Source organism: Oryctolagus cuniculus, chromosome 10, assembly GCF_964237555.1.
Source record: "Oryctolagus cuniculus chromosome 10, mOryCun1.1, whole genome shotgun sequence".
Taxonomy (NCBI): Eukaryota; Metazoa; Chordata; class Mammalia; order Lagomorpha; family Leporidae; genus Oryctolagus; species Oryctolagus cuniculus.
The window spans coordinates 32,605,812-32,630,083 of record NC_091441.1 but is presented as its reverse complement, the minus strand read 5'-3'; the positions used below and the strand labels follow the sequence as shown (position 1 = coordinate 32,630,083).

The 24,272-nt window shown below is 41.9% G+C and overlaps 1 protein-coding gene across 3 annotated transcripts in view; it reads left to right on the top strand.

Annotated features, from left to right (window-relative positions):
- Positions 1–24,272, top strand: part of SETBP1 (SET binding protein 1) — a 384,629-nt gene that overhangs the window by 96,206 nt on the left and 264,151 nt on the right. Inside the window, exon 1 of one of the 3 annotated variants that reach the window (XM_051851263.2) lies at positions 1,451–24,191. The exons of the other annotated variants lie outside the window; for them this stretch is intronic. Within the exon in view, the coding sequence (XP_051707223.1) occupies positions 24,033–24,191 (159 nt within the window). The 5' untranslated portion in view covers positions 1,451–24,032. Of the gene's footprint in view, positions 1–1,450; positions 24,192–24,272 lie in introns of those variants that run through there. 3 annotated transcript variants of the gene reach the window in all.

The following is a 24,272-nucleotide window of genomic DNA, read 5'->3' as shown; positions in this document are numbered from 1 at the left end:
TGTCACACGTACTCACACACACACACACACTGACACACTTACACTCTTTCATGCATTCACACTCACACAATCTGTCTCACATGGTCTCACGCACTCTCTTTCACACACCCATACAGTCTCAAGCTTACACTAGCATACTCTCACACACACATGGGATCACACACACTCTCCCACACTCATACTCTCATACACTCTTTCTCACACTCAGACTCATGCTAAAGGAAGGGTCTACATCACCTTCACTTTTGCATCCACATTGCCTAGCAAGGTTCCTGGAATGAAAGGTATGCAATTAGCATCTGCTGAATGAATGAAGGAAGAAATGTATGGCACACATCAGATTCCCCTCTTGGAAGAATTTTTCCATCAGCGTTTCTCTAAGTGGCCGTGGTGTGTGACACAGAATGGTACCATAATGCAAAGCACTGAACTTGGAACCTGGGCTCCGATACCACCACAGCCTCTGAGAAGCTGAGCAAAGGGGCCCATTCTGTAGCCTCTTGAGACTCGGTTTCTTCAAGTGTAAAATGAAGGAGTTGCCCTGAAGAAAACCTATTAATTACCCTGTTTTAGTGATTCTATGACTGAAGGCACTACAATAATGTTTAAATCAAACACAACCCTCACTACTGGCAACCTTCAGCATTCTGAGTTTGTCATAAAATGTCCTTTGCTAGAGGGATACCAGAAACCAGGCTTCCTTTATTGTGGGGTATTGCATTATTCCCTTCTGGTCTGAGGGATTAGGGAAAATGAAGTAGCTCTTAGGAATGCAGAAAGACCTCAACCAGAACCTTGGAAGCCACTTAGAGGCACGCTGTATCCAACAGGGCTGGGACAGAAAGAAGGGAGTCCATTAGAAAGAGAGGTTTGTTTTCTTCCTTCTCTCCCTTAAAGAGAGAGACAGGGGATAAAAGAAAAACAAGACCTGAACTTTCACATCCTGATAAGAATTTCCTGGTATTTATTACATCTAAAATACCCACCCCACCCCACTTTTTTTTTGAAATACATTTTTGCTACTTGGCCAAAATAACTGGTTTGGGGGGAAAATACAGTCTTTTAGTTCCAATATGCAGATCAGGCAGAGCCAAAGATTTTACAACTTTCTTTCTTTTAAAAATCTTTGCCTCAGAGGGGAAGGAAAGTGAAGTCAGGCAGAAACAGAAGGAAGCCCTGTCAAGAGTGCTCCTTCAAGTAAAGTGTCCTGGCTCAGTGGAAATGGCCTAGGTGGCTGTGTTGTTTTATCCCCCACTGGGACTCTGGAGGGGGGCCCCTTTCTAAAAGGTCTGGAATGGTTCCAATAGAGAGAACTGGATAATCTTTCAGGCTAACCTCAGAGAATCAATGGACAAGATTGATAAAGGCCTACTTTCTGTGTGAGTGTGCATGTGCGTGTGCATTTGTGCGTGTGCGTGTGTGTGTGTGTGTGTGGTGGGGTGGGAGGGAGAAACACTGACTTGGGCTAGACCTCACTTTCCACCAGCTGACATTCTGGATAAATCAGAGAAGAGAGGTAAAGAAAAATAGTATGTCCAGGCTACGTTGACCTCATGATAACTGTGTCTTACATCTGAGAAGCAATAACAGTTTTCACATCCAGGATCCCATGGGATCTTCACCATATCCTTGCCTGGAAGAGACTTAGTAAACTTCCAATGTCACTGACCTTGGAGTCAGAATACTTACACTTCTGGGATTTTGGACTAGTTAGATAACCATATAAAGCCTCCAATTTATCCTATAAAAATTTGCTTTCCTTATCCTTATTCTCATTCTTCCTAGAGTTATTAAAAACATCAAAGAAAATGATGGATTTGACACTGCTCTATAAACTCAGGGAAACTCAATGCATCTGAGATATCATGCATTTTATGGGGAATAGCTAATAAGTGGTTTGTACTTTTGGGGAGCAAAAACACACTATGGTAGCCCAAAGTCCAGAGACTTACTCAATGTACTGTGACTTGTCTTCAGCAGAAAGTCATTCTCCAAGGAGATTGTTTCCAAGATAACGTGGGGTTGCCTCTCCCACTGTGGGAAATCAGAAGACAAGGAAGGAAATAAGTGAGAAGTATATACGTGAGGCATATTTCATAAATCAGTACATGTGCACAGAGCTCCTCAAATGCAATTTCTTTAACTCATAAAATAGAAAGATACCTCCAAGGCTTGTCCAAGGTAATGGTGACTGTGCATGGTTGTAGAATGCTGGCAGCAGCACATAGTGAATGACAAAAAGAGGTCTGAATACAAAACAAATGACAGGGAATATTTGTTTTGTTTTATAGTTTCTTTAGATTTTCGTGTCTAGCATACTATTTAATTATATTCACAATCTTAAAAACATAGGAATTAAAAACATTTTTATTATTTTCCATTTTTCATTGCAGACTCTTAGACATGGGAAGTTTAATTAACCTGCCCAAGGTCTCAAAACCAATAGGAAGTGAATCTAGGATCATGTATAGACGATGAGATTTTGTTTCTGCTCAATGGTATTAATACCAACAATTCTTTGTATTAAATTTCGAGGAAATGGTTTCACATAACCATCTCACAATCATGATCAATTTTATTGGTAGTCATCAGGAACTCTCAGGTACAAATATTCATAAATTTTGGCAGCAGACTATCAAGTGGAAAGAACAATAAACTGGAAGATGAGAAATTGAATCCATGCCCTCGATCAGTCCCTTGTTGACTATGCAATCTTGAGCAAGTCTTTTGATTTCACATTAAGAGGTTTATTTCTGTTAATAAATAGTAAGCTCCTACTAAGTGTAAAGCACTATTCTGGGTGTATTGCACCCAGAATTGTATTGCAATCCCTCTGTATTGCAATTTTTTCATAGTGAAATGAGTGATCCCCAGAAAAGAATTGACATGCATCATATCCAGTCAGTCCAAGGTTTGGGGCACCTGATAGGCTGGTCTTGGAAGGCCAGTGGCATGGTCTTTAGTCAGTTAGTGCCTGTATTCTGTGATCAGAAGATGAAGGAATTAGAATAGTCTCTCCAGCTTTACAACTCCTGTTTTGAGGTGCATGAGTGAATGATAGTATAATTGTGAACTTTCCTAAAGATGCAAGGAGGAGACCAGGACATTCTCTTCATAGTTTTCTGCTTCTAATAGTTATTTTGTAGAGTGCTTTATGGTTTTTCAAGAGTTTACTTAACTTTTTTCATTCATCGTTACAATGTTCTTTAGAGAAGTTTGCCAGTTTATGATTTATATGACTTCCTGTGGCTACTCTGGGCCTTTCTGTTCCTTAAACAGGCCCAGCCTAATGTGTTCTCGAAGACTTGCATTTGGGGTCATTTCTGTCTGAACATCATTTCCTTCCTTCACATGACCTGCCCACTTTTTTCCCTTGGGTTTTGTTCCCAGGCCCCTTCCTCTGGGAGCCTCCACAGTTTCTCTGTTATGTCCCTATGGCCCAGTCATTCTCTACCCTCCTGACCTGTTTTATTTCCTTCACAGTATTTACCATCGTCTGCACTGCAAATATTATTTATTCACAATTATCCTTGTCTGTCTCCTGCCATGCTATGATTTAAACCCCATCAGAGCTGTTTTCTTGTTCTGTGTTGTATACCAAACACCCAGAATAGTGCTTTATACTTAGTAGGAGCTTACTATTTATTAACAGAAATAAACCTCTTAATGTGAAATCAAAAGACTTGCTCAAGATTGCATAGTCAACAAGGGACTGATCGAGGGCATGGATTCAATTTCTCATCTTCCAGTTTATTGTTCTTTCCACTTGATAGTCTGCTGCCAAAATTTATGAATATTTGTACCTGAGAGTTCCTGATGACTACCGATAAAATTTAGGATGATCGTGAGGCAGTTATGTGAAACTGAATGCATTTCTTTAGGGAAATGAGGAAATCCCCAAGGCTTACACCGTTCTGCTTGTGATAACAGAACTTTATAATCTATGTACTTTGTATATTCAACATCAATCATTCCATATTTGTTTAGCTCATTTTTAAAGGAAGCTTACTTTAGAAGCACTTTCAATATTTTTTATTGACGAGTTTGGATTTTAACTTATAAACACACCATGGTGCACACACACTTACAGGGTACCATAAACAATGACATGTGGGTTAGATTCCTGGTCAGCTACAGAGGTTTTCGCTCTGGCACAAGCTGGAAAGATTTATGTCTGAGACTACTAAACATGTGCATCTGTCAGGGGACATGGTTACTCCCTCTAAAGTCAGTCTCACAAGTTATATTGCAGGTATTTTCTAAGTGGCCTTGGATCCCTCAATCCCACTGAATCTGTCCATTTATTGTAACTTTTAGGGGGAACAATAGAGTGGATGTCAATTTCTTTACTCCTTAATTGTGTGGTATATTTACTGCCATGTGAGGCAAATTGCCTTTCATTTGCCCTATATTTTCTCTTCTGAATAAGAAGATCCCATGGGTCCTAATTGTTGAGTGTGGGTGAACGATGCTGTGTTGATTGACTTCTTATTTGCTGAACTGTCTTATGTCTCCACTTAGCCCTCATTTCCCCTTTAGAGACCAAACGGTATTAATTGGTCACTTAGAAGTTGTTATTCCATCTCCTTGTTGATTTTAGTTTCAGTTCTTCCTCTATGTTATTTCCTTGTGGAGAGAGGTCATTTCCAATATCACGTGGCATTTCAGGTTAGGGCTAATCTCATGAAAGGACGGGTGCCCCTTGATTTTCTTCTGACGTCTTTAATGACGTGCCAGAGTTTTGTCACTTTGGATTTTGTCCATGGGACCGGTTAGTAACTGAAATGATAGTGTCACTGAATAACTATCTTATATTGAAGCGTTACCTTGATTGCTATAAGGTAGATAATTTCTTCTCTTCCTCCCTGCTTCTTGGGGTGCATCCTCCTCTTGATTGTTTTTATTCATCAGCCTCAGTATTGATTTTCCACACAAGTCACTGAAGAGACTGAGAGATAGGCCCGTGTGTCTCTCCCCTTTATTTCCAGTCTCTAAGTCAACTTCCTGTCTGTGACAGTGCATCTCTTCTATCCCTTGGTAATGCAAGTATTTCACTGCTTTGGATTGATGCCTTTTCTGACATTTTTGAAAACTGCAGAGTTGACATCCTGGATTTGCACTGTACAGATACTTACTGACTCCCAAGGCATTTTGGGTAATATTGACATCAGTCTAGATTTAGAAGTAAGCCCTAGCACATGTAGAAATGCAAACACACGATGTGCAGGCTTTTTCAGTTTTGTCCCTAGAATTACATCCGATTCCTTGTCACCTGATTATAGCACCTTTGTGTTCTATTACACAATCGTAAGCAGCAAACACTGTCCAAAGCAAAAGGTCAGTTACACTGCATGGAACTTGGAGATCTTACCTTTGGAAATACATGCCTTCCTAGTTAAGACCAAGGGATGCAGACAAGTTAAGAGCCCATGTAGGAGCTGTGAGAAAGAGAGCATATGTTTTATGCTCTCCAGGACAATATCAGTTAGAGTTGGTAAAAAGCAGCTTCCTCTGAAAGAAAGAAAACATTTTGGTATCAGTTAAGCATTCCCTAAAGATTTGAGGCTTACTTCTTTCTTTCTTTCCCCAAGAATGAGTTCAGCGGCCCTGGGTTGGAGAGCCACATGGGAGCGGAGGAGGGAGGTTTGTATTGACTTTCACATGATTTACTCAAGCAATTGAGTTTGTCAGCGGAAATGTGGTCGTCTCCATCAGCTGTCATGCTGAGATGCTCCTGACATGCTGTCAATAGCTCTCAGCTTCTGATCTTTTTTCTCAAATGTGCTGTCTACTCAGAGCACAGACGGAAAATGCTTTGGGTACCAAGAAAGGAGTGCATTTTGAGTTATTACCTGGGAATCAGTTTACAGACTCTGATGCCCTGTCAACTTAATTCCAATGGTGGATAGCAATGTAGAAGGACCAATAATGCTTTCAGTGGTCATTTAGTTTTCTTTCTTTAGGAATGATTTTATTTATGAGGAGATGAGCCTGAAGTGTGCCAAGATGAGAAAGGGTGCCACTGTGTAGGCAGGCTTCTCCTCTTAGTTATGGTGATACAGCCCAATTCAAAATAGTACAGTAGCAGTAATTGTAAAGATATTTCATTTATATAGCATCTGTCAGCCTAAAGTACTTTCAGGGTCTCCACGAATAGGTACTGTTTTCCTTCTCAAGAAAATGATGCCAAGTCAAAGGTAGAACAGACCAGCCAAGAAGCCCCAGCTGAACGCACAACCAGGTGGACTTGTGTGGTAGTGAAACTGGGGACAGGTCCCTCTCACTTTGGGAGACAGGTGAATTACTGGAAAGGTATGTAGCAATTGAGTTTTTTTGGTTAAGCCAATTCCCTTTTTTTTCTTTTGTTTTGAAATATCCTGGTATTGTAGAAGTTAGTCCTTTTAAGAAACTAGGGAAAAATCAAAATTTGCTTTTAAAGAAAGAAAAGAAGAACTTTTTGTAATGTCAATTAAGTCCTTCTGATTTGTCTGTTTGACTCATTTACATATGTACGGGTTAGTTTGGGGGAAATATTTTTTTAAGATAGGAACAAAGCTATGCTTTAAAGATCAAAGATAGTATATACCCCTGAGGATTATTTCCCACTTAATGTTGGGTAGGTTAAACCCTCAAGCTATTGACAGACATTCATTCTCCAGGGTGTAGAGTCTCAGTGTCCATCTGGAAAAGTCAGCCCTGATGGTAGAGAGAAATGCTATCACTTGTCTTAAGCAGATTTGAGGAGAAGCTGTCTCTTTCCTGAGCAGCTTCAAGCAGCGGCAGGAGGTAAGGTCAGGAGACAGCGTAAGTCACTGAAGCCTTGTTGAGTGACTGAGGGGGACAACATGAACTTTCTGATGCATTTGCAAGGTATTGTGGCACAGTCCAGCAGCTGGCTTGTTCCCTGTTGTACTTCTTGTAGATGTACAACCCCCAAGCTATGCCTCTGTATTTTCTCTTGATGAGGATCCCATGGATGGTCTCATGGTGTCCACTTTAGATGGCTGAAGCCACTAGCTTGCTTTTCTTCATGTAGTATTCTGTGGCGCCTCAAGACCTTATCTGTAGTACTTAAATCCCTCTGTCTTTGTTTGCTCTGATACAAACACTCATGAGAAGGGGGCAGGATTGTTGATGGAAAAGACAGGCACTCAGCACTAATTTAATTAGCCAATTTATCAGCCATAAAAGGGATCATTTAAACAGAGGGATGATGCCTCACTTAAAGAGACTTATCTTCCTCCATGTTTTAAAACACAATAATGATTACAAAAGTCTTATATCCCTTGGGTCTGATGTACTCAATGGTAGATTTTGCTAAATGATAGTGGAGAAGAGTTAAAAATTTCATGCAGAATAAAACATGGGATTCAACCCAGCTTGAGCAAAACAGCTTTGTGGCCTGAGATCAATCACTTGACTTCCCCAGTGTTCACCTTTCACTCTGTGAAGCAACAGATGCAGTGGTTGCTGGTGTAATTTCCAGTTCAGTGTCTCCAAGGTTCTAAACTTTAAAGCTGCATAAAATCAATTTAATGAAATGTTTTCTTGCTGGGTTTCAGCAAGTACAAGCACGCTTTCATGAATCCGACTTTGTTCAGTTTATTGGGGATTACAGGAATAATAGGGCAGGGTCTACCTGATTGTCCAAATAGTAAGTGGGGACTCATTTGGTAGAGTTTATTTTCAGGTTGTGTTCTTCTCATCTTAATACCCACCAATGTTCAGATTGCTATCACTGCAACCATCCATCACCTCCCTGCTTCTCACTCCTGCTCTACTCTTCTTAGAAAATTAGAAAACAAAAATGGAAGATTTTACTTTCTAGTGATTTCTCTGTCCTTGTCTATTAATAAAAAGGATGTAGAATGGACACCATGCTTTTAGCAAATCAAGTTGGTCTCAACCTGTGTGCATAGTCGAGTTAACTCCTCCCACATTCCTGAAATTTAGCAAAACCAACTATGACACGCCTGGTTTATGTTAGTTTTATTTCAGAAAGTACTTTTCCACACTGATTGCTTCTGATAAGGCCTGCCTGAGGCTGCTATGTTGGCCCCAAGAGAGTCAGAAGTCATTGTGTGACAAGCTGTGAGATGCAATTCATGGACAAACCCAGGAATGATGTCATTTACCCAGATCTATTCTTTAAACACAATCCCCACCCATTATGAGATTTTTCTCACTTCTCCTTTGAATCCTGGTAGCTGCTGTGCAGATTACAGTTCTGTGATCCCTGCAGGAAGAACAGGCTGTGTATTATGTGGAAAAAAATAGCCACATGCCCCACTGTCAGGTTTTCTTGTGATTACTTTTGTTCCAGAAAGGAGAATTTGGGTACTTTTGGCTCAGCTTAACAAAAAACAAAAACAAAAACAAAAACAAAGCAACAGAAAACCACAATGACAATTAAAAAAAAAACCACCTCAATAGATGCAATCTGTTTGTCTGCAAGTATTTTTTTTTTTTTCAGTTCTTTCCCTCTGCCCAGGACTTTGAATGATAAAAGGCAACTTTAACATACTGCTTACAACTTAGGAGTCCCACAGGTACTCATGCTTAGAAGATTTTATTTCCTGATCATTAAGTATTTATTAGGCAATCATTTATTAATTTTCTCATTTTGTTTCTTCTCATCTATGATAGCTATTCTGAGGTCACATTAATTTTCTGTTAAACCCCCAAAAGCTGAGAATTGTGTCTTTGGTGAATTTGGGCACCTTATCTCCAGAAGATATTTAAACCTCCTCTAGCCTGTGTGAAATAGATGTACCAGATTTGTTCTCAGACTGATAGGGTATATAGTCTCAGGATTGCTTTTATATTAGAAGCGTGTGGGAAATCCTTTAAAAACTAGTATACCTGGATAAATAAATAAACCTCTGTTCTGTTTATTCATTCTGGCGTATGTTTCTTGTATGTTTGGTTTTTTTAAGAGGTATATAGCCCAAGTTGAGAATGACTGTCCAAGGAGCTCTGGTCTCACTTGGCCAAATGTCTTGCCTCAAGATTTATCATTTGTTTGGTGAGATAAGATGCACATTCCTTGAAAAACCACTCTGAAGAAATACATAACCTAGACAGATGGTAAGGGCATTTGTTGATGAAAATTTTTATTACAAATGTATTTATTCAAAAATATTTATTGAGGGCCCTTGCTGTGACATGGTGGGTAAAGCTGCCACTTGCATCTCATATGCGTGCCGGTTCATTTCCTGGCTGCTGTACTTCTGACCCTGCTCTCTCCTATGGCCTGGGATAGCAGTAGAAGATGGCCTAAGTGCTTGGGCTCCTGCACATGCGTGGGAGACCTTGAAGAAGATCCTAGCTCCTGGCTTCAGATCAGCCCACCTCCAGCCATTGCGGCCATTTGGGGAGTAAACCAGCAGATGGAAGACCTTTATTTTTCTGCCTCTGCCTCTGTCTCTGCCTCTCTGTAACTCTGCCTTTCAAATTAATAAATGAATCTTTTAAAAAATATATTTATTGAACACCTAATATGTGTCAAGGTCTATTGTAGGTCCTGAGGTCACAAGGGACGCAGAGCTGGTGATAAACCTTCCCACATGGAGCTTATAAAAGTTAAGGGACAGCTGAGCTCCCAAGGATCTGGAACATCTTTGAGGAGTAGGTGCACTGGAGGCAGGTCTGAAGAATGGGTGGAGAAGAATGAAATAGGAAGGAGGTCTTTCTGGGACTTTCTAGAGAGAAAACAGGAAATTTAGCCAACAGCTCTCAGACCACTGGAGAGCCTTAGGTGAAAATGAGGAGCCTGATGTACAGCCTTGCTCTTTTATTAGTCACACATCAATGGAGAATACACACGTTTCAGTAAAATATGCAGATCATGGATCTTCAGCTATTTCCAAGAGCATATCAGACATGTTCTCTCTGAGTACGCTTTTTCCTCGTCCTGCTATTCTACAACAGTAATTCTCAACAGGAGGATCCTCAAGGGATATTTGACAATGTCTAGAAACACTTTTTTAATGTGTAGATGCTCTTTTTATCAAAAACAACAGGAGTCACTGTGCACTTACTCCTCATGTGGGATCTTTGTCCTCAATGTGTTGTTCAATGTGAATTAATGCTATAACTAGTACTCAAACAGTACTTTACACTTTATGTTCTATGTGGGTGCAAATTATTGAAATCTTTACTTAATATATACTAAATTGATCTTCTGCACATAAAGAGAATTGAAAATGAATCTTGATGTGAATGGAATGGGAGAGGGAGCCAGAGATGGGAGGGGTGCGAGTGGGAGGGAAGTTATGGGGGGAAAAAGCCATTGTAATCCATAAGCTGTACTGTGGAAATTTATATTTATTAAATAAAAGTTTAAAAAAATAATATTTATTTGGGAGAGAGAAAGAAAGACAGAGAATTAGCATTTGCTGATTGGCAATGGCCAGGTCTGGTCGGAGGCTGAAACTAAGAGCCAAGAGTACAATCCAAGCCTCCCTATTAGTGAACCATCACCATTATCTCCCAGGCTGTGCATTAGCAGGAAGCTGGAGTCAGGAGCTGAAGCTGGGGATTGAGACCAGGTACTCTGATGTGGGCCACAGGCATCTTGACTGTTAGGCTAAACACTAGATCCCCATGAGACAATTTTGATTGGCATGTTTGGGTGGGAGGGGCTATGAGATAGAGGGCAGAGATTCTGATGCCTATCCTGAGATATCGTAGAGCAGAACTCACAATAAAGAATGATCCAGTCCCAAAAGTCAAAGTGCAGCATGAGAGAAGCCCTGTTCTAGAGAGAGAGAGAGAGAGAGAGAGAGAGAGAGAGATGGAAGAAGAGATTCCTGTGGGGATTTCGTCTTACTCCAACACAGCAAACATACATGTGTGAACACACCCACAAGTGTGTGTGCAGCCACAGAGCCACAGAGATAGAAAATACCAGTCTGCTTTGTGGGCATAACATCATCCACTGGAGAGACTTGCATTTTCAATTGTGGGAGGGCACATTCAGGTTCTCCAGATCTTCCAGAAACCACATGCTTTCCTTCAGAATCCACCACTAGGAAGAACTTCCCGGGGAGACGCAGCAAAGTTCCTGGTTGTCCATGTCATTTCCTGCTCAGTGTTAAGAGCAGCTGGGCTTGTTTCTGACTAAGATCGAAACTGAAAGACAGTTTTATCCTCTGGGGACAAGTGAGTGAGCAGACTGCTCCCTGGACATTTAGAACTTGTAAATAAGATTTGGCTCAAGCCTTGAAAAGCCCAGTGATGTTGGCTCGGGGTGGCTGGTCAGTAGTCCCTGTGCCTTGGACAGGGTGAGGTGGGAAACATTTACCCATGGCTGCTTCCTCTTCCTACCCAATGATGACAAGGCATTGGTTTGGAGTCAGAAATCTGCAATGAATTCTGAGACTCTTAGCTGTGTGATTTGGGCACAATCTTCCCTCTCTTTCTGTCTCTGCTGTATCTCTTGTTATCAGCAAACTCTACAGCTCTTGAAGTTTGGGGGAGGGTTAGATTAATTTCTATAAAGTGTCTGACACATCATCGGTGTTTAAGATATTACAGCATGTATAATGTTGTCATCTTCAAAGTGAGAGGATGAGGTGATACCCAATGGCCTACCTAACTCGATACATTAGTCCTCCTTTGTTCCTGATTTTACCTTCTGCAGTTTCAGTTACCCTCAGCCAACAGCAGGCTGAAACTATGAAATGGAAAATTCAGGAAATAAACAATTCGTAGGCTTTAAATTGCATGCCATTCTGAGTAGCAGGATGCAATCTCACACTATCCTGCTCAGTCTCACCAGCGATATGAATCACCCCTTTGTCCAACGTGTCCACATTTTATATATTACCCACCAGTTAGTCACTGAGTAGCTGTCGTCTTTGTCAGATGGAATGTTGTGGCACCACAGTGCTTGCCTTCAAGTAACCCTTACATCAAAGCCCAAGGCTATGTCCCAATGCCTGTGTCATTCACCTCAGTGCATCTCCTCACGTGGGCACTATATCATCTCACAGCAGCACAAGGGTGAGTACAGTTTAGGGGGATACATTGAGAGAGAGGGACAACATTTGCATAGTATATTGTTACAATTTCTCAATTTTACTACTTATTGGCTATCTCTTATTCTGCCAAATCTACACGTTAAGCTTTATCAAACGCATGTATCTATTGCAAACAAGACCTGGTGTGTATGGGGTTCTATGCTACCTGTGGTTTCAGGTATCACCTGGAGGTCTGTCACACTCAGATTTATCATCCTGTTGGAAAATACAGAGGCTTGGCCTGCATGAAACCAGGAGGAAGGATTTTGTATGATGTGAGAGAGAAGATACCATTTTCTGCATATGGTACAGGCAAGTTTTAGTTCATACCAAATTCTCCCCCAATGTGAAGAGCAACAAGAGCCAGGACAGGTAAGGGTGGCTGCTTTCTGGCAGGGAAATGAAGTAGGAGCTGCATACACCTGGGTGTACCTCCCAGGGAGTGAGCTGTGCACAGTGAAGAGACCTCTGAATCTTTGCTGGGAGCTAGCACAGGGCAGCCACCACTGCCTGCTGTCATGGGAAGTTTTCATGGTGCCACAGCCACCTGGAGCCCCTGAACCTGTAGCCCATTCCTCTCTCTGCCAGCAGGATGTGTTCATTGTCTATGGCCTGACCACATCTCCTGCTTGCTCTGCCTCCCCTCCGTGCACACCACGTGAACTGAGTATGAATATCCTTTTTGATGTTGGCTGCTGTTAGAAGTTTGCCTCCCACCTTTTTTTCTCCTTCCAACAGAGAACAACCTGGATGCCACACATGGTGTGGTGTTATCTGCTCTGACTTTGGAAAGGAATTTCTCCCCTTAGGGCTCTATTCCCAGCATAGCATAATCTAGGAGAAAAAAAAAAAAAAACGTTTATCCTAGGGAAGCCAAATCAGCCAAGAGTTATTCAGAGTGTCTGACTGCCTGTTATATTTAGAAACTACACGGAGGAGAACTTTAAGAATGCTAGCGTCTTCCAACCACCAACCATGGCCCTGTTAGATTCTCCTGGTTGCTTGGGGCAGTCAGATAAAGAAGGCCTCCCTGGCTGTTATTCTTGGTGGGTGATGGACTAGGAGAAATACAGCTGTAGAGTGTTGCAGCCATCGAATAAGTCCAGGTCTCAGGTGTTTTGTGTCCATTCCCCTTTTTGCAGATGAATGTGCCGGATTTTACTCAATTCTCTGAACTGCAGTTTTGTTCCCTATAATGTGAGACAACTGGACACAATCAATGCTCTGCTATGGCTGCACCTTGAGAACACATGGGTACTTTGTTAAAAATACAGATGCTGCGACTGGATAACTAGATATTTAAAAGGTCTTGTGGTTAGGGTATGTGTTTGGCTTAGAGGTTAAAATAGCCACTTCCCACAACGGAATACATGGGTTCCATTTTCAGATCTGACTCCTGACTCCACTTTCTAACAGTGCAGAGCCTGGGAAGCAGTGGTGACAGCTCAGGTTACTGGATTCCTACCACCCACATGGGAGATCCAGATTGAATTCCTGACTGCTGCCCTCAGCCTGGCGCAGGCCCTACTGTCATATGCATTTGGGGGAATGAACCAATGGGTAGAAGCTCTCTCTTTCTGTCTTTAACTTTCCTCTGCTTCTCCAGTTTTTTTTTTTTTTTTTTAATATAAAAGGCCTAATGAACCTTGGGCATTGGCATAATGTTTTTCTTGCCTCTCAGGTTGGTATGATTTCCATCTCCAGGTGCAGATCAGTGCTTTTCTGAATGTAGTCTCGAGGGTGGTAGCAGGAGCAGCAGTAGTAGCAGCACTAGGCAACTTGTTAGAATTGCTTGTTCTTGGGCCCCACCCCAGAAATACTGCATAGAAGCTCTGGTGGAGAGGACCAGCTGTGTGTTCTGTCAAGCTTTCCAGGTGGTTCTGATGCATGACAGAGTTAAAAACACAGTAGATTAGATAACTTTACAAGGGGTTCCTACTAGGTTTCAAAATCTGTAATCCTATCAACAGTCTAGATAGGGTGCAAGATCAAGCCAAGGCCACACAGATGGCTAAATAGGTGGTGGAGACCTTACCACAATCCAGGCTTTTTGAACTGCCATCCAGAGCTTTTTTAATTATCCAATTAGGAAGGTGTTTAGGATTCATGGCAAATCCTTCCTCTCCCTCGCTCTCTCTTCTCCCCCTCCCACCTTCCCTCTGTTAAGCTTCTTGTGGGCCACAGGATTGTGGAGAGCATGTTATTTTTAGCTCACAGTGTACCTGCAGTGCTGTGTATGTTAATTGCAAACAGCAATTATTCTGTAATTCTTTGGCATGTGGTAAAGGGTGTATTGGAGCTGGTTTGTGGATTATCGGCCACTTTGCTGGGTTCTGTAACTGATGGGGTTGAATAGATTTTGTTGTTGTTGTTTTGCGAAGTTACACAGCCTGCTGTGTGTGAACAGGATTGAGCAGGCATGGGTAACCCAACACCTTTCTCTTGGACACAACTGTCAATTCCCTTAGCATTTATTAAGAAATATCGGGGCCTGTGCTGTGGCGCAGTGGGTTAACACCCTGGCCTGAAGCGCGGGAATCCCATATGGGTTGGGTTTGAGACCTGGCTGCTCCACTTCTGATCCAGCTCTCTGCTATGGCCTGGGAAAGCAGTAGAAGATGGCCCAAGTGGGCCCCTGCATCCGCATGGGAGGCCCAGAAGAAGCTCCTGGCTCTTGGTTTCAGATCGAGCAGCTCCGGCCATTGTGGCCATCTGGGGAGTGAACTAGTGGATGGAAGACCTCTCTCTCTCTCTCCTCTGCCTCTCCTCTCTCTGTAACTCTGACATTCAAATAAATAAATAAATAATAATAATAATAAATATCAAGGATGGCAGCCACTGACCTGAATTTTTGTAAATCTACTTTCCATAGTGGTTACCAGAAACTTGCAGAGGGCATTGCTAAAGAGGACCTGGAGGGAGTTAGTTCTAGGGTTCAATTTTAGATGACTTAAGAAAAAAATTACGCCCGGTTGTCCTAGCAATGAATGGAGGACTTACTTGCTCTATTCAACAACCACAAGGGAGCACTTGAACTAGAACCTTGGCATCCTAAAACCTAGACCAAGGCATCTGGAATTATTGAGAGCAGTGGAGCTTTCCAGGAAGATTTGAACCTGCACACAATTTGGGAGGTGGTGGAGGAATCAGATCTAACTCCACTGGCAGAGCTGAAAGAAGGAGCACTGGAGATTTCCTGTATAGTCAGTCCTCCATGTCTGTGCTTTCTGCATCTCTGGACTCAACCTGCCACGTGTTGGAAATACTAGGGGGAAAAACGGCATCTGGAATTTTTGTGTCTTTATTCTCTAACCTGTATGACAACTGTTTATTTAAAGATTATTTATTTTAAAAGCATAGTTACAGAGAGAGAGAAAAGAGAAAGAGAAAGAGAGAGAGAGAGAGAGATCTTCCATCCTCTGATTCACTCCCCATATTGCTGCAATGGCCGGAGCTGGGCTGGTCCAAAGCCAGGAGTCAGGAGAACTTCTTCTGGGTCTCTCACCTGGATGCAGGAGCCCAAGCACTTGGACCATCTTCCATGCTTTCCCTGCACATTAGTAGAAAGCCGAATTGGAAATGGAGCAGCCGGGATCCAACCTGGTGCTCCTATGGGATGCCGGTGTCTGAGGCAACAGCTTTACCTGTTATGCCACAGCACCAGCCCCAATAACAATAACTATTTATATAACATTTACTCTGTATTAGGTATTATAAGTAATCTATAGATGATTTGGACTATATTGATGATGTATGTGCAGGTTATTTGCAAATATTATGTCATTCTATATAAGGTACTTGAGTATCCACAGATTTTTTTTTCCTTTTTTAAAATTTTCTTTTTTTAATTTTATAACAGTTTCATGTATTTCATATATACAGATTTAGGAACATAGTGAAACTTCCCTCCCTCCTTCACACACTGCAACCCTTCCTCCCCCTCCCTGTCACATTCCCACTTTTAATTTTTACAAAGATCTACTTTCAATTTACTTAACCAATCTCTTGTGGGTATCAAGGACCGACTGCATTGTGTGTTGCATTTTATGGAAGGGAATACCACAGTTTGGACTGGGAAGCCAAGCTGCTGGGGGACACAAAGTGTGAAACATATCACAGTGCTTTTTTATTTATTTACTTGAATGGCAGAGAGAAAAGAAGAAGTGGATGGAAACAGTGAGGGGGAGGGGAGAGAGAGAACACTCTCATCTGTTGGTTCACTCTCAAAATGCCCACAATAGCCAGTCTGTGTCTCCCACATGGTGGGGACTCAACTACTTGAGCCATCACCACTGCTTCCCAGAGTGTGCATAAGGAGCTGGAATTGAGAACAGAGCCAGACCTCAGGTCTAAGCACTCTGATCTAGAATCTGGGCATCCCCACTAATGTCTTAACCACTAGCCAAATGGATACACCTCAGTCTTTGAATTTTTGTCTAACACTCTCTTTAACATACCACATCATTTTCTAATGTCACCAAAAGAAAATAATCAGAAGATTTCCTGGTCCTCTTCCTTCATGTCTCTTCTTAGGCATTGTTCTTGATATCAGAGACCAGTTGCATCTTGAATCTGAGATTTATGTGTCAGGATTCTTCCTTGGGTTAAAAACAAGAAAGCATTTATGAGCTCAGTATCTTCAATGTGATATCCCAGATAGGATTCAGATTGAGTGGAGGATCATGACCTTCTCAGTTCAGCAAATTTGTCAGAGGCCCTGACCTCTGGTTCCAAGAAAAATGTGATTCCCATACTTCAGAAAAGCAAGAAGAGCTGGTGTTGCTTTCACCTAAGTGTAATAGATCTGAAGTGCTAAGTAGGGGTGACTGATCAGAAGATGCTATTGTCAACAATTTACTGCTCACCATGGTGTGTTCCTGACATTTAGTGGATTGCCTGACAGTCCCTTTGCTGCATTCCCACTCATCTCTGTCTCTTCTTGGAACGCCATGGCTTATTAAATGCCACAACTAATGGTGATGGTCACTAAAACTGCTTATGGGCCCCTTGTGGTCTTAGGCTCCTCTTTGATCCCCACAATGTCAGTGACTCCTTTGTGTTTAGTCCTCATTCATCGCTACTTGGTTCACTTTTCCTCATAGCCTGGGTTCCTTGCAGTCATCTTAGATGTAACTGAAAGTAGGGTGTGAGTAGTTGAATGGTTTTAAATCATGTCTACTGACTGAATGGCAGGGGGAAATCATTTTCTTTCTCTGTGTCTCAGTATGCCCAACTGCAGAGTCTGGGGGTTCTGAATTTGTTTGCTGGTTACATCCAGAAGTGAACATTATCTGCTAAGAATCAGAAGAGTGATTTTTAAAAGTTATACATTTGAGAGTCAGAGAGAGAAGGAATGAGCTCTTTCCTCTGTGGGTTCACTTCCCAAATGCCCCCAACAACTTGGCCTGGGCAGAGCTGAAGGGGAACTGAGAAATCAATCCAGGTCTCCCATGTTGGAAGACAGGGACTCAACTACTGAGCCATCATGTCTGTCTCCCAGGGTTTGCACTGGGAAGAAGCTAGAGCCGAGGGTCAAACCCAGACACACCAGTATGGGACATGGATGTCGACCACTAGGCTAAATTCCTGGCCCTACTGAGCAGTTTGGGTTGGAAAAGATGAGAGATATCAGGACTACTTTTAAAAGCTCTATGAAAATACCACAATGCTCTATGTCGATCCCTAATATTTGGAAGATTAAAAATATTGCTTAGAAAATTGCCACACATCCACCATGCCCTTGCCTTTTTAGAGTTCCTGAATGTAAACTGTTCTCCCCTTAATGATTACACAGTTGACAAGAAAATATCTTCAGAGTCTTTAAAGATGGGTAGAGCAGTTTACCTCTACACCAGAAGTCCTCAGACTGCAATGTTATGCTGTGTTTTTCTATCTGTTTAAATTTCTCTCTCATTGTCTGGATGCTAGCTTTGCTTCTTTACCACTGTTGAGAAATACAACCAGTTCTTTCACCAGTGACCTTCAGATGTGTGCTTCTCCTCTACCTGGAATGAGAAATGATGTAATCAAACTAGTGACATTTATGCTAAAAAATCAGAGCAAACTGGTCTTAAATTAAGATTCAACTAGTTCTTCTATAATAGAAAGTTCGCTCCACAGATCTTCCATATTCAATAGGCTTCAGTGAATTTATGTATTGAGAATTTACAAAAGGAATGTCAGTATTTTATGTAAGGTGTTTCCCTCAGGATTAAGATTAAAAACAGAGTTGAAGAGGAAATGGGAAGAGTGATCGAGTTAAATAAAGTTTTAGAACTAGAAGGATTTGTGAATGTCATACTGGAGAAGACCTCTGTGATAGTCTAGAATTAACTGGGTTAATCTAGAAGAGTGCTTGTCGGCCCCAACTGAAGGCACATTAAAATGACCTGGGGAGCTATTATAATACCAGTGCCTGTCTCTAACCTAAGGAGATTCTTATCGGGGTGGGGCCCTAGGATCTGTATTTGTTAAAAGCTCCTCATGTATTTCTAACTGTAGCCCAAGTTGAAAACCAGGGATGTCATATAGGTGTCTCATGTTACAAATGAGTAATGTGAGGCTGAGACAGTGGAAGTGATAGGCAATACTGAGTAGTCAATGCCCAGTCAGTGATAGTCCCTTAAATGACAGAATCCTAGCTTGCTCTACATATAGTATATTCCTGTCTGAACAACTCCTACTACAACATTTTCTTGAGTGACATGATTTCACAATTTGACCAGCACAAACACACTATATCCATACACTGACTCCCCTCCCCCCAACACACACACACACTCACACAACTTTTATAAACGTTTGGATGCTCTACAGTATCAAAAGGGTAATATTTCCTTTTATCTATCTCTTCCCCTCTTTCCTCCCCTGTCCTTTTCTCTGTATTTCCTCTCACCTGAAGTGGGGGGGTAAATGAGGCCTCAGGAATGCACTTGCTCAATTTTGTTCCCTGAACTTGATCTGCCAGTGATGTATTAAGTAGCTGGGCACTGCACCTTAACGAACAGGTTACATGCAGATCCTGGTGTGTGTTAATGCTTAACCAGAGATGCTCAGCAACGGTCTCCTTCATGGCCTACGTGTAAAGAGGTAGCTGTGGCTGATTGTAATTCTATAGATGTTTTCCTGTTTATAAGTGTTGACATATTGGTTTCAATGCCGTATATCAGCATATTGGCTATGAGTTTTCTCACATATGTTTAAACTTTTGAATAATAGCATGTACTCTAGACGTTATAACTCCCAAGCTTCAATTTATACATTTCCTTACATGTATGCATAAATAACTGTATATGATATAGCACCTACTTTGTTAGTGTGTGTTTCAGAATTACCTTAAAATACATGAATATGATCCATTTTTCACTAATGTCAGAGAAATGGATGTTCCCCTGAGCCGTGAGGAAGAAGACATGCATTTTACAGATGAGAAATTGAATACCTCAGGGAAGGCGTCTCCCTGAGGCCACACTGAAGTGAGTCACGGACATGGGCTGATAGGGCGTATTCTTGCTCTGCCCATCTCTTTCTTCTGCTGCAGTGAAATCCCTTCCACTAAGTCAAGGTTGACTTTTTTGTCTCCTTTGTGGATTCTTTCTCACTTCTGGGGGAATAGGAAGATAGCCAGAAATCAAACTTGCACCCTAAGGTAGAAGGAAAAGAAAAATTGTTAAAAAGACCTGAATCTACAATATCACTCCTGATTTAGGATAAAAAGTATCTTTTTTCCAGGCACCAGGGGCCATCAGTGAAGGTTTCTGGTTAGAAGGAAACCTCCAGTCTTCTCTACTGCTCTGTATTTGTGGGGCCAGGTATCATGAAACCCCTCACTGAGGCTGAATGTAAGGTGTTGCCCTGGGGACAGAGGTCACTTGGGTCCCAGCTCCCAAGGATTCAAGGGGCCAAAGTAACTCTTCTCTGATCTCTTTTTTTAGGGTCTGAGACCTAATCAAACATGATCTGCAGATAAATGTAATTTGTCTAAGGTCAACCTCCAACTTAGCTAAAGGTGGACTGGTCCACATTTCATGTACCTGCCTCCACTGAAAGTTGTACTAGGCTTCTGTTGGATTTTCCCCATCCCTTGGCTCCTCAGTCATTCAGTTGCACATGTTTATTGGACTACAGCTGTGTATTTGTTGCTATGTTGTGTGCTGTGGACAAGGTCTGGGCTGTGGGAAGTTTTAGGTAGTAGAGAAGTGAAACCAAACTTGAAGATTCTTATTAATGTGATTTTAGGAGTAATTCAAAAAGTTAAAGGAAAAATGGAAACAGAAAAATTAGTGAGACCCATGCATATAGATTTTTCATAACATGAATTTTCTATAAATTTTTAAAGACTCATTTTTTTAAAATTTGAAAGAGAGAGAGAGAGAGAGCACACTCCCATTTGCTAGTTCACTTCCCAAATGCCTACTGTGGCCAGGCTGGACTAGTGCTGAAGCTAGGATATGAGAAGTCAATTCATATCTCTCACATGAGTGCCAGGAACCAGATTTTTGGAGTGATTACTGTTTCCTCTCAGGATCTGCTTTAGGAGGAAGTTGGAGTCAAGAGATGGCCCTGGGAATTGAACCCAGGCACTTGAATATAGAACACAAGTGTCTTAATCAGCCTCTTAACTGTTAGGCTAAATATCTTCCCCTCCATGAACTTTTTCAAGTTCCCTCATATACATGGATTTCAAAGTATTTTGAACCAAGGTAAACCTATTCAATTTTCCACAAACATTTTGAATTACCTTATATTAGTATTACTGTCTTATATTTGTGTATCTGTGCACAATAGCAAAGTATGTGCAGAAAATAGCCTAAGAAGCCAAATAGGAAATGAAGGACTAAGAGCCCAATGGTTACAAAGGAAAGAAAGTGTGACAGGGCCTTTGCACAGATTGTTCTTCTGTCACCTCCATTAAGTTCCTACTCACACATCACCTCAATGTGACTTAGTTCTGTTGTTGGCTCAAGGAAGCTTTCCCTGACTACCAGGTTTCACATTCACCCTCAAATCCCCAAACTGAGGACTCTCATAGAAATGTGTCCCTTACTTCCTAAAACTCATCTTAGTCTGTTGTTATCTGTGTGCCTGTTGTAGCTATGACTCTCTCCCACAAAAGTTGCTGCCGTGTCTCAGGATGGTAATAGCCCAAGAGAACTAAAATTACCCCAGGTATGAAGTGGGAGGAGTCAATTCCAGAATATCCAGGTTGTTTGGGGACAGGGAGTGAACAAGAGTGCACAAGCAGGCTTTGATAGAGGGATATTTTATAGGAACTGAGGCCTCCAGTTAAGGTCACAGCCAACCTGGGGCAACAGATGAGGGAAGTTGGGGAGACAACCCGTTGACTGCCACCTCTTTCCTTGTGATCGCTTGCTGGTGACCTCCCTTGGCTGAAGCCATTAGTTAAAGAAACAAGAGTCTAAAGGCAGAGAACTCAGTACCCCTGAGTGGAGTGTAGGAGGAGAGGAAGTAGTGAGTTGACCCAGAAAGACACATGTGAGATGTCCAGCCCGAAGGAAAGTTTCTGCAATCATTCTTCCTTTCATCTCCTTTTCAGGTCAGTACCTTGGGGACTGTGGACAGCTGTCCACAACTGACTAATCATTCCCTACCACAGTTAATATTTACTTCCCTTTTGGCTGCTGGCACTTTAGGAAGCAGGTGTGTGAGGACCACAGAGATGGTCCAGACTTGGACTAGTGGTTGTCAGTAGCTTCTTTGCCCCAGGGAAGTATATTTGCATTTGATGCCAGGAGATTTCAAGGCAATCATTCATCAGATTGTGATTGTCATTGTCTTAGGCCAAAATAGAAAGAGCTGGAAGCCATTTCCCTTTCATGTTTGGGACAAGGGATGCTATCACCATGTCATTTACATTGTGTTTGAGAATTGATGAGTCCTTTAAAGTGAGAATGGAAAAAAATAATGATTTACACTGCGATTTTGCTTATGATTCTTTAAAGTTTTCCATACTCATTCTCTGACATGATTGTCATACCAGAGCTGATATTGATGGTGTGAACCCAATAGTCAAAATGTAAATAAATGGTTCCACAGGTAATAAAGACTTTGAAGAAGACATAGAGCTGTGAGAAGCAGGGACCTCTCCTGATCCAGCTATACCAGGGGTAAACAGGAGTGAGCCAATGAGTGGAAAAAGGAAAAACATCCCAAGTCAGGAGAAGGCTGTGCTTGGGGATGGAGTGTGTGTGTGTAACAGAGCCAGTGTTCAGGAACTGGGCAGCCACTTTTGGGCGGATGAAGTAATAAGGGACAGTGGGAGATGAAATTGGAACTAGTAGACACTTGTCCTGCTCCTAGCTGACCAGAAGGAAGAGTCGCCTGGTCTCTACCTTCAAAGCAATGGGAGCTTTTAAAGGGGTGAAGTAGTGGCATGACAAGATTAGATTTGCTTGTAAAGGGATCCTTCTAGAAACTATAGAAAAAGATTAAAAAGGTCCAGAAAACAATTAAGATGCTCTTGTGGTAGTTTGGTTGAGAGATGGATGGAAAACTAAACAGAAAAGTGGACAGGCTTGGAACCTATATGGAAGCAAAAGATAAGGACTTCATGACAGGTATATGACCACATTTAGAAAGTCTTCCAGCTGAAGCAGGACAGCAGTATTGGCACTATAGAGCCATGCTCTGAAGGAGAAGGAAGCCTTGGCTTTGTTACCAGTGAGGAGTGGGTGTGAAGGTGTGTGCACATACATATGTGTGTGTGCTGCTCAGCACTGGGACCATCCTTGTTCAAAGCATCATTAAAGGTTTGAAGCATTCTGTTTTCTTTGAACCAAATATGAAGCTTGTTTATTGAGCTTGCCATCTATAAAGAATGAGGTGTGGTAAAGGGGATAATGTAATACATACTTCTAAAATAAAACCTCGGTCTTTAATTTAGTTTATACAAAATCCAAAAGGCACATTTCCCACACTGTGGTAGTTAAACCATTTCTTTTCCAGGCAGACATGCCTATAAAGTCATTAATGTATTTATGGGGAGCCATCTGGCCACTGGAAATGATCCATTTCATGTGCTAATGAGAATGTTCTTCCTCTGCTCCTTCAGCCCAGTCCAGGTTAAAGGAATTAGACAGCTAGTAGGGGAACCCTGGCTAAAGTAAACTGCCTTCCTTGCCAGGTGCTTGCCTCTTCATGGGCAATCCTGTGCTTGAAAGGAGTGATTGGCATACAGTATCCTCCAGAGACTCTTCTTTTCAAGGTTCTGACCAGGGCTGGTGGTCCCATCATTTTCCCTCAGCAGTACCTCTGGATGTGTACTTTCTTCCAAAGCAGAGACCACTATTCATCTAAGGATCCAGACATTCTCTACAGGGGCATCTTAACTTCACCTAGATTGGCTTCATGGAAGAGGGACGTTTAGCTTTTGGTTAATCAATTGATTGCTTCTTGTCAAAAATTTTGGGCTTCTGTTTCAGGAATCAGTTAAGGAGGATCTGTTGATGTTTGTCAGTGCACATGATTGGGAATTTTAGTTTTGCAAGTGTCTGTCTATACACAACCAAAAAATAAGGGGCATCTTTGCTTATTTTCTCTGACAATTGGATGACTGTCTTCCCTCTTCTCTGCTCGTCAATGCCCTATTCATTCTTCAAGAAAGGGGTCTCTTTCTCTGAACAGTTCTCCCAGGCTTCTTAGATTGCAGTGGCCTATCCCTTGCTCAGCACTCATCTCAAGCCCATTCATCTATTCCATGAGTCTACCTTGTGTGATTGTTGTTACGCAAGTGTTATAACTGGATCTCCTGGAGAGAGAAGGGAATGCCTGTGTGTGGTTTGGTCCCACAGTAATTAACAGGATGCTTTATCTAGAACAATGACTCATAATTACTTGGTGAATTATTTGGGTCAAGCCTGACTTTCTCAACTCTTCCCAGACTTAGCACTTCTGGGTGGTGGCAGATCTTCATTTCTGGTCATAGGGTATGCAGGCTGGTAACTTGCCAACCCTTCAATCACTAAGCTGTTTTTTCAGTAAGAGTCAGCCATGTTCCCCTGGCATCAGAAGAAGCATGTAGGCATTTCCATAACTCAGTTGGTCCTGGGGGTGCTCAAGGAGAGAGCAGAAAGTATTCTTCCAAATCACACAGTCCTTTGTGGACTTGAAGTGAAGACCAGAAAACCAGGAGAGAACATACCATATAAGGTAAAGGCCAATATTTGCTTGCAGGGACTGGGGGAAGGGACATTGTTAGAAATCAAGAGTAATGACTTTGGTCTTCTGAAA